This window comes from Leuresthes tenuis, unplaced genomic scaffold, assembly GCF_036924035.1.
Source record: "Leuresthes tenuis unplaced genomic scaffold, fLeuTen1.0.hap1 SCAF_18, whole genome shotgun sequence".
In the NCBI taxonomy this organism is placed as follows: Eukaryota; Metazoa; Chordata; class Actinopteri; order Atheriniformes; family Atherinopsidae; genus Leuresthes; species Leuresthes tenuis.
The window spans coordinates 2,427,316-2,440,503 of NW_027325372.1; the positions used below are offsets into that span (position 1 = coordinate 2,427,316).

The 13,188-nt window shown below is 43.9% G+C and overlaps 1 protein-coding gene across 2 annotated transcripts in view; it reads right to left on the reverse strand.

The window, feature by feature from the left end:
• The window catches only part of pleca (plectin a), a 132,186-nt gene extending 126,646 nt beyond the window's left edge, over positions 1-5,540 (reverse strand). For both annotated transcript variants that reach the window (XM_072370792.1, XM_072370791.1), the window contains exons 1-2: positions 5,439-5,540; positions 1,203-1,416 (exon numbers count right to left, since the gene is read on the reverse strand). In XM_072370792.1, the coding sequence (XP_072226893.1) occupies positions 1,203-1,413 (211 nt within the window). In that variant the 5' untranslated portion in view covers positions 1,414-1,416; positions 5,439-5,540. The remainder of the gene's footprint in view (positions 1-1,202; positions 1,417-5,438) is intronic.
• Between the last annotated feature and the right edge of the window lie 7,648 nt (positions 5,541-13,188).

The following is a 13,188-nucleotide window of genomic DNA, read 5'->3' on the forward strand; positions in this document are numbered from 1 at the left end:
GGTTTAGACTGTTGAAATTGTGGGAGAAGATATGAAATGAGCAGTAAATTAAAAGAAAATCCTCGAGGAATTTTGTATCTATCCCCTTTAATAGGAGCAACTCTAAACCAGCTCCCCCTACAGGCAGCAGGAGGGAAATACAACTCATGACACTCAGGCAATCTCTATGATTAAAAAAAGAGCTTAAAGTAATGAGACAAGCCTCAGAAAAGAGACTTTTCCTGTAAAGACGCATGAAGGACAGAAGTGTAAGCTGGCAGGCACAGTAAAGACAGTAAAGCATCATCCGAAGTGGCTCTTGGACAGAAAAGTGAGTTTAACCTTGGGATAAACTCATGCTGAGGAGGTAAATTTAATAGTAAGAACAATAAACCAGAGTGTTTGTGTTCTTCTGTGTTTGGTGCCGTGAAACAACCTTCAGCGCTGCTCTGAGACTAAATATGGAAAACCAGTCACCTTTGACCTTTTTTTAATCTTCAGAGCCACAGTAATGTCAGGATTGTCTGTTATATGGATAATAAACACCAGAGGAAGCTACAGAAACCTTGACAGAGTCTTTTTGACACGTTATCTAGTGTTAGTCACCACAGTCTGCAGCTAGATAACAAACAGTCTCCAGAGCTAAAGCTGCAGCCTTGAGTTTCTCATCAGGCCAATGATCCAAAGGGACAACATTCAAACAGTCACACTTATCTGATGTTTTCTAATCCTGAGGACGTTTCAGGCGGCTCTTTTTCCAGGGAGGAAAACCTCCTAAACTGTAGCACATCGACCACCTCTGCAGGGACACTGTCACACTGCAGTACCCCACCCAATCAGATCAATACCAGAGATGACTGCCACACAGAGCACTGGTGCAACAACCTCAAAGTCAATATTCAGCCCATTCAACAGCGTGAAAATGTCCCGTTGCACAGAAAACTACAAACAAACACAGACAGCAAGGCTCTGAATTAATTAACGAGTAATAAACACAGGGAAGTTGGATCAAATTAGAGCAGAAACCACCGGTTTGCAAACAGATCGGTGCTAATAAATGCTAATAAAACAGGATCTCCTCCACATCACCATCCGAAAGCCGTCAGAGCAGAGCCTCCTCACAAGGAGCCGCATTACAAGTGAATGAAAGCTGCCGCAGGAAGATAAATAAAGAGTTTATAGGACTTTAAAGGTCTGACTCACACCCCAGGCGAGCCTCTTACCTGCAATGCGGATCACGGCCCTCTCTGCGGGGTCCAGAACATCCCCCGAGGCGGACTTGGAGCGCTTGATGCGATGGTGTTTGGGCAGGTTCCAGGGCAGCGTGTCTCCAGGAGACGGAGAGCAGCTGATTGAGCTCAGGTCGCTGGAGCTCTCCTCAGACGCAGCCCGGACCAGAGGCCTCCTCTTGGGCTTCTCCTTCACCTCCTCCATAGTCTGTGTTCACAAAGGATAAGCAGCAGGATATGAATGCAGCTATGATTAACAGCTCGTTCGTCTGGGGTTTCTGTGAACTGATGCTATAAAACTAGGCTGACTGGAACTGAAACAGACATTTTAAATATCATTCAGGCTGAATATTGATCCAGATAATGCTCCCATTTTTTCCCAGCTGGCTGCAGAGATCTGAGTCCCTCGCAGACGTAACATATAAGCTGATAATGGTGAGAAATACAGCAAACACGTCAGCTGAGGAGGAAAACGACGCCATTCGACCCAACTTTTCCAAGCAAAACTGAACTAGAAAAGTATCAAATTTGATTTATTTATTTTCCCCTTGTCCTGTTCAGCATTATGGCAGCAGAATTGTAGTCTGAATACCTTTGATGCCAAACAGATTTGCTTTGCCAAGGGAAGTTTTATAATGAACCGGACCGGGGGACAAGGAAAGAAGAAGAGGAAAGAAGAGGAAACAGAACAAAAATAGAAACAAAAACCAAACAACCAGCTGCTACACCTGCAAAAAAAACAAAAAAACAGACAATAATCCATGGCCTCTGAGGGGAATCCAGCCTTAGCGCCACCAGGATTTTTGCTCGTGCCAAAACTGAAGATGTTCTGATATTACGGTGTTTTTCTAACAAAAACTGACCCAAAACCTTTCTGAAAATAAATATAAATAATAAAATAAATAAATAATATAAATGTTAAGAATATTCTGAAGAAAAAACATCTTTTTCTTCACTTTATCTCCATCTCCTGCCAGACTCCAAAAACTCTCCAAACTCCTGATTGATTAGAAATCAGGAGCACCGATTTAAATCATTTACATCATTTCAGCTGATAATCATAATCATAACAAATTACATAATTTGTTCAGCTGTAGGTGGAAAGATGGACGAAACTGATCAGTGTGAAAGGATTTCTGAAAAAAAAAAGGGTCCACACAAAGATTCTGTTGCTTTTTAAGATTAAATCTTTAAGTAAATGTGCTTCCATGACGCCTTGTTTGCTGAAATAGAAACTTTAATGGAATATTTCTGCTGGATAGCTCATGTTTGCTCGAATCCAAACCCCAAAGTTTTCCTGGAGGTGCAACAACTACAGTCCAGCCAGTTAAATTCAGGCTGCTGTGACGCTGTAGGCTGAGAGGATCAATTCTCCTTCAACACTCTCCAACAGCCCTGAGGTTGGGAGTGAAGTGAAGCTGAGGTAGTCGAGCAAAAGCCCATGATGCAACACTCTTAAAGAAACAGGCGCCCCGGCAGGTGAGCAGGTGTCTCCGTCCAGAGGAAACATCACACATCAAAACCTTTTGTTGCATTCTTAGGGGGGTCAGTAATAAGAAGGATTTCAGGGTAATCAGGTTAAAGTCAAACTGTGACGACAAAATGAAAAGAAAATATTATGTAAAAATGAAAGAAAGTGGTCACTGCTCAGGGGAAGTAAAGGTGGGAGATGAATCAAAGACTGCTGCATGTCAGGACATGGAAAAACAAAGACTAACTGCCCGGCCCTGTGTTACAACAGCTATATTTAGACCTAATGTTGAGCCCAGAGCTCAGACCACAGAGGAGGAGGAGGACTTTTCCCCAGAAACGCTCCATGCCAGAGTTATTCAGAGGGCTGCTGTGAGGAGAGACTCAGGTGCTGCTGAAACACTGAACTATCCGACGATGCTCCCATCTTCATTTCAGCTGAGTCATCAGCAGGATGCTCTGAACGGGGCGCTGGCTGCAGCGCCACAGCCGCTCTGATTGGATGAACAAAGTCCCAGGAGAAACATCGGCTGCAGATTCTGCACAATGTTAATTCAGACTATGTGATGTTTGTAGTGAAGCTGCGACTCTGTGGTTCTGATCATTTCTACAGTGCTGTGGATCCGTCCCGATCAGCCCTCATTTCTTTCCGTTTCCTTCCAAGCAGCCGGACTTTCCTGTAAACTTTCAAGTGGTCCTGAGCAATAGTTCTGCAGCTTTTCTTCTTTAAGCCACTGAACTCTGACCTATGAAGCATTCAGGCAGAAAAAAGGCTCCTAACTCAAGGGATGAACCAGTGTTGTGTCGACACAGAACAGACAACTTAGCAAAGAAGCCATTTTAAACTGAATCTTTAGGCACTTTGTCACAAAGACACATCATTTGTTCCCATTTCTTTAGCTGCATCTATGAAAAACAGCAAAGAAAACACAGTTTGACAGACAGAAAATAGGATTTCTGCAGCAACAAGGTGATTCCCAAAGAGCTATTAGCTGAAAACTTGGCATATCTCAGCATGGTGTGCAGTGTGTCCTTAAAACATTTGAGGAAACTGGACAAGTGGAGGACAAAAGAAGAAGTGTCAGGCCTAAAAAACTATCTCCAGCAGATGAACAGGATCTGAAAGTGATGTCCTTAAGAAAGAGGAAAAAATCCAGCTGTGACCTGACAGGACCTGAGAGATGCATCTGGACCTTCAGCTGATCCATCTACTGTTGGCCCAAGCCTCATCAGAAATGGGCTCCATGGAAGGGTGGCTGTCAAGAAGCCGTTCTTAAGGAAGGGAAACAGGGAGAAAAGGCTGAGCTGTGCCAAATGACACAAGAAGTGGACTGAAAATCAGTGGCAACAGGTCTTATGGAGGGATGAATCCTCCCCAGAGCCCGGACCTCAACATTATTGAAGCAGTGTGGGATCATCTGACAGAGAACGGAACAAAAGGCAGCCCACATCCAAAGAAGAGCTTTGGGATGTCCTTCAAGAAGCCTGGAGAACTATTCCTGAAGACTCCTTAAAGAAATGACAGAAAGCTTGTCTCAGAGGGTTCAGGCTGTGTTGGAGAATAAAGGAGCTCAGACCAGAGATTCACTTTAAAGCTGCTGAGAACTGATAAAAAACTCTATTTCTGCCTCAGATTCTGCCAGGAAATATATAAAGAAATCTGCGCAATAATGTATTTTTAAGCCTTCATCCAGTTCTATTAATTTACAGCAAAAATCTCCTCGAAGATAAAAAAAACCAAACTGTGGAATTAACCAGAACATGAAGAATAGTGACCTGTTATCGTTATGGAAACTAAATCTTCTGATTAAAACGAACAGAAACTAATAACCTCTGAAAGTAGGACAGCAACACAAACCCTGTGTGTCGGTTCATTGACGGGTACAAATGGAAACATGGGCATCTGGCCACTGTTCGACCAGCTCGCTGCTCTCCTTTCAGCTCAGCTTCTGGCTGTCACCCTTAAATATGAACCAAACCTTGGGGGAAATGCAGACTCGGCTGTATGAACAGGAGTCGTGTTAAAAATGTAATAGCTGCTGAAACAGCCACTCATTCAGCAGAGGGAGGGGCCTCAGGCTGCTTTCAGGCACCAGAGAAACCAGCTTTTTTTAAAATATCTGACTCGTAATCATCTCTGTGAGTGATCTATCAGCGCACTACGGAAGATTTAGAGCCACGCTTTTACAAGAACACGCAGGAAGTATGTGTCGCTGTCACTTTAAGGCAATGCAAACATCAGATTTACAGTTTCACAACCATTACCCCCCCCTGCTGTCCTCTGCTCCCTAACCTATTACTATTCACAGAGGTTTGCTTCTTCGCAGGCTTCCATCCAAGCAGACTGAAAGCATCAGGGTGAAACACGGTTACCGGGCAACCCCAAAGAGTATTGGAGAGCACGCGCCTCAATCCCTGAGGAGTTGAGGGAGGAAGAAAAGTTGGGTTTGAATGGACTGCATCACACTGACAGCCAGCAGAGAGTCCTGCTCAGCACTGCGAGCATCTGAAGGACTTCATCGGGAGTAGATCTGCTGTCAGATTAAATCCAGACCCCCCCCCCCAGGTCACCTGCACTGCCACACCTGAGATCCGAACCGAGGGCTGCAGTGACGACAGACCCGACACCCTCACTTCTTCTCATGGCTCGGATTATTTCCGATCTGAAGAATTTAAACGTGCACTAAATCATGTGATTCACAGCGTCAGCACTGCGTCAAAATCTGAATTATGAAGAAGCCGCATTCCGGGTTTACTCACGCCAAAAATATCCAGGATGCCAGCCGTTTTTGTCCCAGGTAAATGGTAAAGGAGAACGATTCTGCGGCCGCGCCGTCGTCCCAGTTAAATCTACTCAAACTTAGACATCCTCCTCATCCGCAGCGGGAGTCGCGCCTGCGTCCTGCGGTGTCCTGTCCTCGCGCTGGGATGCTCAGATCTGGACTGAACCGAGCTGCAGCCTCAGCCTGAATGCTGCTCATACAGCGGCAGCGGGCACGGGTTAAGATGGGGATGAGAGCAGAGATCTGTCTGCGTTCTCGGTGCGTGTGCGTGCATGTGAAAACTGAGCTCAGGTCAGGTTGATGGCGGAGGCTGCGGCTCATGACACGTTATAGAGCGGGTTCTGGTTCTGCTAATTAACCCGAATTCATTCAGTCAGTCTGAGATTGACCAATAGAATGCGAGCAAATGGTCCAAAATATCAAGAACTAATAATTCTATCATTATTATTATCATTGTTATCATTATTATCATTCTTATTATCATTCTTCTTCTTCTTCTTATTATTATTATTATTATTATTATTATTATTATTATTATTATTATTATCGGAGCTTCGCACCTTTTTAGTGCAGCTACAGGAGAGGAAGTGCTGAGCTCAGCATCTGCCTGACTGCTGTTCCGGTAAAACTTTAAGAATTATCAGATTTAAAAAGGGTCTTTTGTGGTCAAAACTGGGAAAAAAGGCTTCAGGAAGATTAGCAGAAATAAAATGAGTCGGATTTTTAGCAAACTGATCGAGATGCATCAATATGAGCAGTCCAATGGACTCCAGAGGGTCCTAACATTTAAACTGAAGGCTCTTAAAATGCAGTTTGAAATGAAACCTGGTCCTCTATGTTTGCGGTGATGTCATTTTCTGCCAGTTGACCTCCGTCTGCACGTGAAAATGCTAAAAATCTGCTGTGTTTATTCTGCTGTTCTCAGGTTTTTCAGGTTCCTTTCTGCTCCAAACAGGGCCAACTTCAGTCAAATTAAAAACCGCCATGCTGAGCCGTTACATAATCACTACTCTGGGTGATGGGCTGCTTGTTTGTGGAGGAATGGATCAGCAACTCGGGGTCGCCCTGAATGCGGGTGACTGTGCCAGCTCTGCACCCACGTGCCGAGGCTCTTATCTAACGTGCCTGCAAGTCACGTAGTAATTATTCTATCATTATATATCCGAACTACAGCAGCTTGAAGTTCTTCATGCCAATGAATGCTTGTTGTAAATTGCAGATATCTGACCACCTACAGTCCCAAAGGGCGCGTCTGACCGCCTTCACGTGCCATGAAGAACATTGGAGGAACCCTGGAGACTTACGGCTCGTTTGCATGAGCTGAGAGGAGCCGATGGGATGAAAAACTACTAGCACGAGCTGGAGAAGTCAGCAGGAGAAGCTACTTAGTGTGTCTTACCCAAAGATGTTAAACTACAACAGCAGCGAATTCAGTTTATTCTGAGACATCCGAGAAGAAATGCGTGAAAAACTATTGATCTGGGTGAAACCATGACGACAAGCAGGCTCGTCTCGGCTGATTTTTTGAAGGAAAATCTCTTGTTTGCAGCGATTCTGTCAGTTTACTCATAACGTGCACGAGGAGCCGTGCGTTCCTGACGCCGCTGAAAGTGCTAAAGAGTGAATTCAACACCATTCTTTCATGTGACCTTGTGTGATAAAGCATCTGCTGGGGGGGATTCATCCATCTCCATTTACTGGAAGCTGGAGTCATACCAAAGTCCTTCTAAGACCGAGAATGTTTTTTAATGGGTGAAGCTGTGACGTGCACAGTTTTAGGGAACACAGATGAGTTTATTTGGGACTAATAATGGCAGGAAATGGACTTTAAAACCATTAAAACAACAGCATTTCTATTAAATAAGCATGAGAAGGATTTCATATCCTATCAGAATGATAGTTTGCATTTATTTAACTGACATTTGAAGCTTTTATTTTCTGTCTTATCTTGATTTAAACAGCTGATTATGATCCATTAAAGACCTGTTTGTCCCAGCAGGTCAGAACCGACGACCCAAAAATGACCAAAGCATGTTGGACCAAGTCTTGATGCTGAAACTCGAGCAGCTCTGCTTCTTGCTGAAAACAAGGTGTGACCAGATGTGACCAGATGTGGCAGCTGCTGCTGGACCTGAGCTGGTTCACTAAATGTGAGCCGGAACATAGATTCCTGCATGGATCTGAATGTGCTGAACTGGCTTCTGAGGCCAAACAAAGTGGAGAAAGTTGTTCTGAAACGACAGGAAACAAACCTTCTTTGTTCTGCCTGAAGTCGCAGTTTCCATCCCGGCTTTAAGCGGCCGCCTCTTCCTCTTCCTCTTCCTCGCCGCGGGACCCGGGGCCGCCAGTTCAGACTCTTTCAGCTCGGCTTCCTCAGACTGGAAGGAAGCCGCCGGCTTCTCTTTCTGCCTTTTCTTCCTCTGTAAAAGAAAAGCAGCATTTCATTATTTACCTGCTATGATTCATTGCAGATTTTTTAATCAGAAACAACTTCAAATGACTTTTTAGAGGGTTTAATTCCCAGCAACACAGTCACTGCAGCAGCTAAAATGGAACAAAGCTCAGATTTGAACTCTTTAAAGAGCAGCTCCCGTTGGCTGGCATGCACCGGCTGAGCTGGACAAAGGCTTCTTTATCCAGACACTGATTATGATTGGTGCTGTCAGGTAAACAAATGAGGTTTTCTCTCTCCTGCCACTGGAGCTCCCTAAAGTGGAATAAATCCGTAACATCGCAGCGTTTCTAACCTCAGAAGGAGAGCCTACAATTAAAAGGTTTGTGGCAGAAACGAGCTTTTTGGCTGCAGGATCAGATGTGTGCAGAGGCTTCCCGTTGCCTCGGGGACCGGCCTTATCGCACAGAAGTGGTCAGTTAAGTGTTTTCGGGGCGTTCGTCTTTGAAAAGAGGGATTGTACGATGCTGTGGATTTAAATTCGTAGAATGTGTGAGTGACATTTTCACCGTGCAACACAAACAGGAGCCTTTTGTTTCCTGCAGTCGGCATGAAATCATTCCTTCTGCACAGAGACGCTTCTGAGCTCTGCTGAAATCTTTAAGGGGGGGGGGGGTTCATGCACTCCTCCCCACAGCTTTGCATCCTTTATTATAAATGCATAACCGTCACATTTATACAAAGATTACAGCTCAACACTTTAGATTTGATGGCTTGATGTCCAAACGGAGCCCGACGGCCTGTAACTGTAACTCTGACACATCAACATGGATGAAAGCCCATCACCTCCAACTTAACCTCCCAAAAACTGAGCTGCTGGTCTTCCCAGCCGAACCAACCGAACACCACAGCATCTGCATCCAAACTGAATCTTTGGCTCCATCAAAGGTTGCTGGAAACTTGGGTGTCATGACTGATGACCAACTAACCTTCAAAGATCCCGTTACCTCGGTTACTCGTTCAGCCGCTTTGCATTTAAACATAAGAAAGATCAGACCATACCTGACCCAACATGCCCCCCAGCTCCTGCTGCAGGCCATGGTCATCTCCCACCTTCACTACTGCAACGCTCTCCTAACTGGTCTCCTAACTGGTCTCCTAACTGGTCTCCTAACTGGTCTCCTAACTGGTTTCCTAACTGGTTTCCTAACTGCTCTCCTAACTGGTCTCCTAACTGGTCTCCTAACTGGTTTCCTAACTGCTCTCCTAACTGGTCTCCTAACTGGTTTCCTAACTGGTCTCCTAACTGGTCTCCTAACTGCTCTCCTAACTGGTCTCCTAACTGGACTCCTAACTGGTTTCCTAACTGGTTTCCTAACTGGTTTCCTAACTGGTCTCCTAACTGGTCTCCTAACTGGTCTCCAGCCTGTGAAACCTCTGCAGATGGTCCAGAACGCGGCGGTGCGTCTGGTCTTGGATCAGCCTAAAAGAACACGCCCCCCCTCTGTTCATTGAGCTCCTCTGGCTGCCCTTAGCCGCCTGCATCAGATCCAAGTCCCTGATGTTAGCTACAAAGAGCTTAATGGAACGGCTCCATCTACTTGAATGCTCTTGCAAAGGCTTCTGTCCCAACTGGGTCCCTCCGTTGGTCCCAGGATTGTCGTCTAGCAGCTCCTACACCACGCCTAAGACAATCCAAACTCTGTTCATGTGTCGTCCCACGATGGTGGAATGACCTACCGAGCGCTACCAGAACAGGGGCGTCCCTGTCTATCTTCAAGAAGCTCCTGAAAACCCAGCTCTTCAGAGAGCATCTCCTATCCTGTACCCTATCTCTGCTCTGTCCCCTCTGACAGAGTCGGACTCCTTGGTTCCTTCTATGGAGCTTATTGTTAGCTTTTTATATAGCTGTTATATCTTCATTTGTAAGTCGCTTTGGATAAAAGCGTCTGCTGAATACAGAAACCGATGGTCACTGCATCACGGCGGCGTCCGTGGCGGCTTTGTTCTCCACACAGAGACCTCACATGTCAGTCCGTTTACTCAGTGCTGCAGGAGGAAACAGAGCTTTGTCGGCCTGTCGGTGCCAACCAGACAAAGAGCTCCACTCATGGAGCCTTTTCAGAGAGTCTCTTCAACTTATCGCGCACAATGACCACACAGTGCTCATCCAACCCTCACAGCGACGGTGCCAAAACACACTGAGTGAGTAGTTACAGATGTCTCAGTGGAGGCTGTGCTCTCAGCGATGCCACTTCAGTGAGATAACAGATTACAGGAAACGAATATGAAGAATGTCAGCTGCAGGAACACTAAACGATCAGCCACAACATTAAGACCATCTATCTAATACTGAGTCGGTCCTACTGATGCCAGAAAAGCTGCTCTGAACATCTGTGGGTGTCCTGGGTGTCTGATCCTGCGACTCCTGGAGCTTTATATCTTGGACTCGTTTCCCTCAGATGCCGTCAGATCGGTATCTGGGGAGTTTGGAGGCCAGATGTGCACCTCAGAGTCTTTGAGCTCTACCTGCTGCTTCTGCAAGACCCACATCTGTCCAGCTGGGGCAGGCTGCTACTGTAGGGAGCACCACCTCCCCCGGGGGGGGGGTGCCAAAGGCCAAATACAGTAAAATATCCATTTAAATATATTGTTTAAACTCTTTTTAATAAGATATTAGAGAAAAACTGAGAAAAACGAACATATCAGAGAAAAACTGAGAAAAACTGTGAGAAAAACTAATATATCAGAGAAAAACTGAGAAAAACTAACATATCAGAGAAAAACTAACATGTCAGAGAAAAACTGTGAGAAAAAATTAATATATCAGAGAAAAACTGAGAAAAACTAAGAGAAAAACTGAGAAAAACTAACATATCAGAGAAAAACAGAAAAACTAACATATCAGAGAAAAACTGAGAAAAACTAACATATCAGAGAAAAACTGTGAGAAAAACTAACATATCAGAGAAAAACTGTGAGAAAAACTAACATATCAGAGAAAAACTGAGAAAAACTAAGAGAAAAACTGTGAGAAAAACTAACATATCAGAGAAAAAACTGAGAAAAACTAACATATCAGAGAAAAACTGAGAAAAACTAACATATCAGAGAAAAACTGTGAGAAAAACTAACATATCAGAGAAAAAACTGAGAAAAACTAACATATCAGAGAAAAACTGAGAAAAACTAACATATCAGAGAAAAACTGTGAGAAAAACAGAAAAACTAACAGAGAAAAACTGAGAAAAACTAACATATCAGAGAAAAACAGAAAAACTAACATATCAGAGAAAAACTGTGAGAAAAAACTAATATATCAGAGAAAAACTAACATATCAGAGAAAAACAGAAAAACTAACATATCAGAGAAAAACTTGCTCTTTGTCCACATTTAGTTTCTTTTAATAACTACGATGCTGTGCTCAGCCACAGGAAACTGCAAAATATCCTTTTTATTCACCCTAAAATGAAAATAAAACGGTTCAATATCAGTTATTCATGCTACATATGTGGAAAAAAGTCCTTCAGACCTGAACTCACTCAGCATTGAGAGAAGTTTACAGCAAATCAAACTAAAGACGTTTTTACGCGCTTTTAAGATGTAACCAGTTGAGTTGTCACGTTCCCACACATTAATAACCTCTGGCCGCTCATTCTTAGTTCCCATGCAGCTTGTGGCCATCTTTCCCCTACGATGGGCTCCAGAGAGCGACCGTGAGAACTCACCCCGAGACTTAAACTTTAAATCTGGTTTATAGATCCATGTTAATCTCGGGAAGAAGTGAAAGAATCTCATTACATTTCCAGGTGGAACACCATTTGAATACTTCTTAAAGCACAACCGAGAGCTGCCGAGGCTCGGTGGTGAGGCGCCGCGCTGTAAATGCGGTTAAATGCGGTTAAATGCGGAGTAATTCCGTGATTTTACATGCATCTACATGCCAATAAAGTCTAAATCTTAACTAACAAATCCCATAAACTTCAGGCACCGTTTAAACTCACTCCTGATCCATGACAACAGAGTGAAGCTCAGATCATCCCGGTCCAGAACCACAGCCTGGCCGGACCTTTTAAAACCTCACTCACATTAAGTCATTACACTGGTTAACAGTTAGTTTCCTGATGGATTTCTAAATTCTTGACATTAATAACCTTCCATAAGACTACCTCTCAGAAATGTTGCTCCATGGCTCCACTAAACAGAAGAAAAACACGCTGTTTTCAGCCTTTAGGCCCGTTTAAACGCTGCTGGGGGCAGAAATGTCCAGCTGTGAAGGCTCTGACTGACCATCAGAACAGTAACTGGGTCTGATCTGATGTGTTCCGTCTGTTTTTTTCTGCATATTTTGCCATTTTATCATTTCCTTTTTGCATAAATACTCATTTTAACCAATTTTATTCTTTATTTGTAGTGTTTTTCTAGTTTTGTGGCCATTTAATTACCCATTTAATTCGGTTTGTATCCTTTAAATCGTCTTAATAATAGTGTAAAACAGCTGAATCTGTTTGTTTGACCTACTTTTTTCATTCATTCCTTACATCCAAACAGATATATGAACACGGTTTGATAGAGTGACTAAATGTAGCTCAAAGATTCAGTTTAAAATCAGACGTTTCTGCCCAGACATGAACCTGAATGAGCTCAGCTGATGACGTGGAAGACAATGTTGTCTCCAGCTTTAAAAAGAACCTTAATGTACGGAAAAAGTCTCATGATTACAGACTTATCCCGGTGCTGCAGGCCAGAGAGTGTGTGCAAAATGTTGCTAGTTTCTACCATCATTCGAGTCACTTTCCTGAAATCATAAGCAAACGAGGACCTCTGAAGTCTTAAGAGAGCATTACAGGAGCAGAGGAGCAGAATGAGACCCCAAACAAAGTGGTTTCTGTGAGACTTCCTCACCTGAGCAGCTTTAGGTTTGGACTTCTTCACCATCACTGCGAGGAAGAAAAATATCATTCATTAAAAGGCACAAAACAGACAGAAAAGTGGGAAAAACGGTCATTTTGCTACCCTGTTATTTTAATGTGTTAACATGCAAATAACCACGTGCAACAGCTGCTTTTTGACCCATGACCTCGAATAACATCAAAACATTTACTTGTTATCGCTCACTTTCTGAATAACCCCCCCGAGGATGGAGAGGTTTCATGTGGGGGCTCACAGCAAAGTGCTAAAAATAAGAGTTTTATTGTACTGGTGAGCAGAAAGAAGCATTGTGTCCCCTTCACATGGGCTTAATGTTCCATCAGAACCACTCAAACCACAGTGTGGAGGCAGTCAAAATTAGCTGCGAGTTCCTGGAAAATGTGGCTCTGCCTTCTTCAAAGG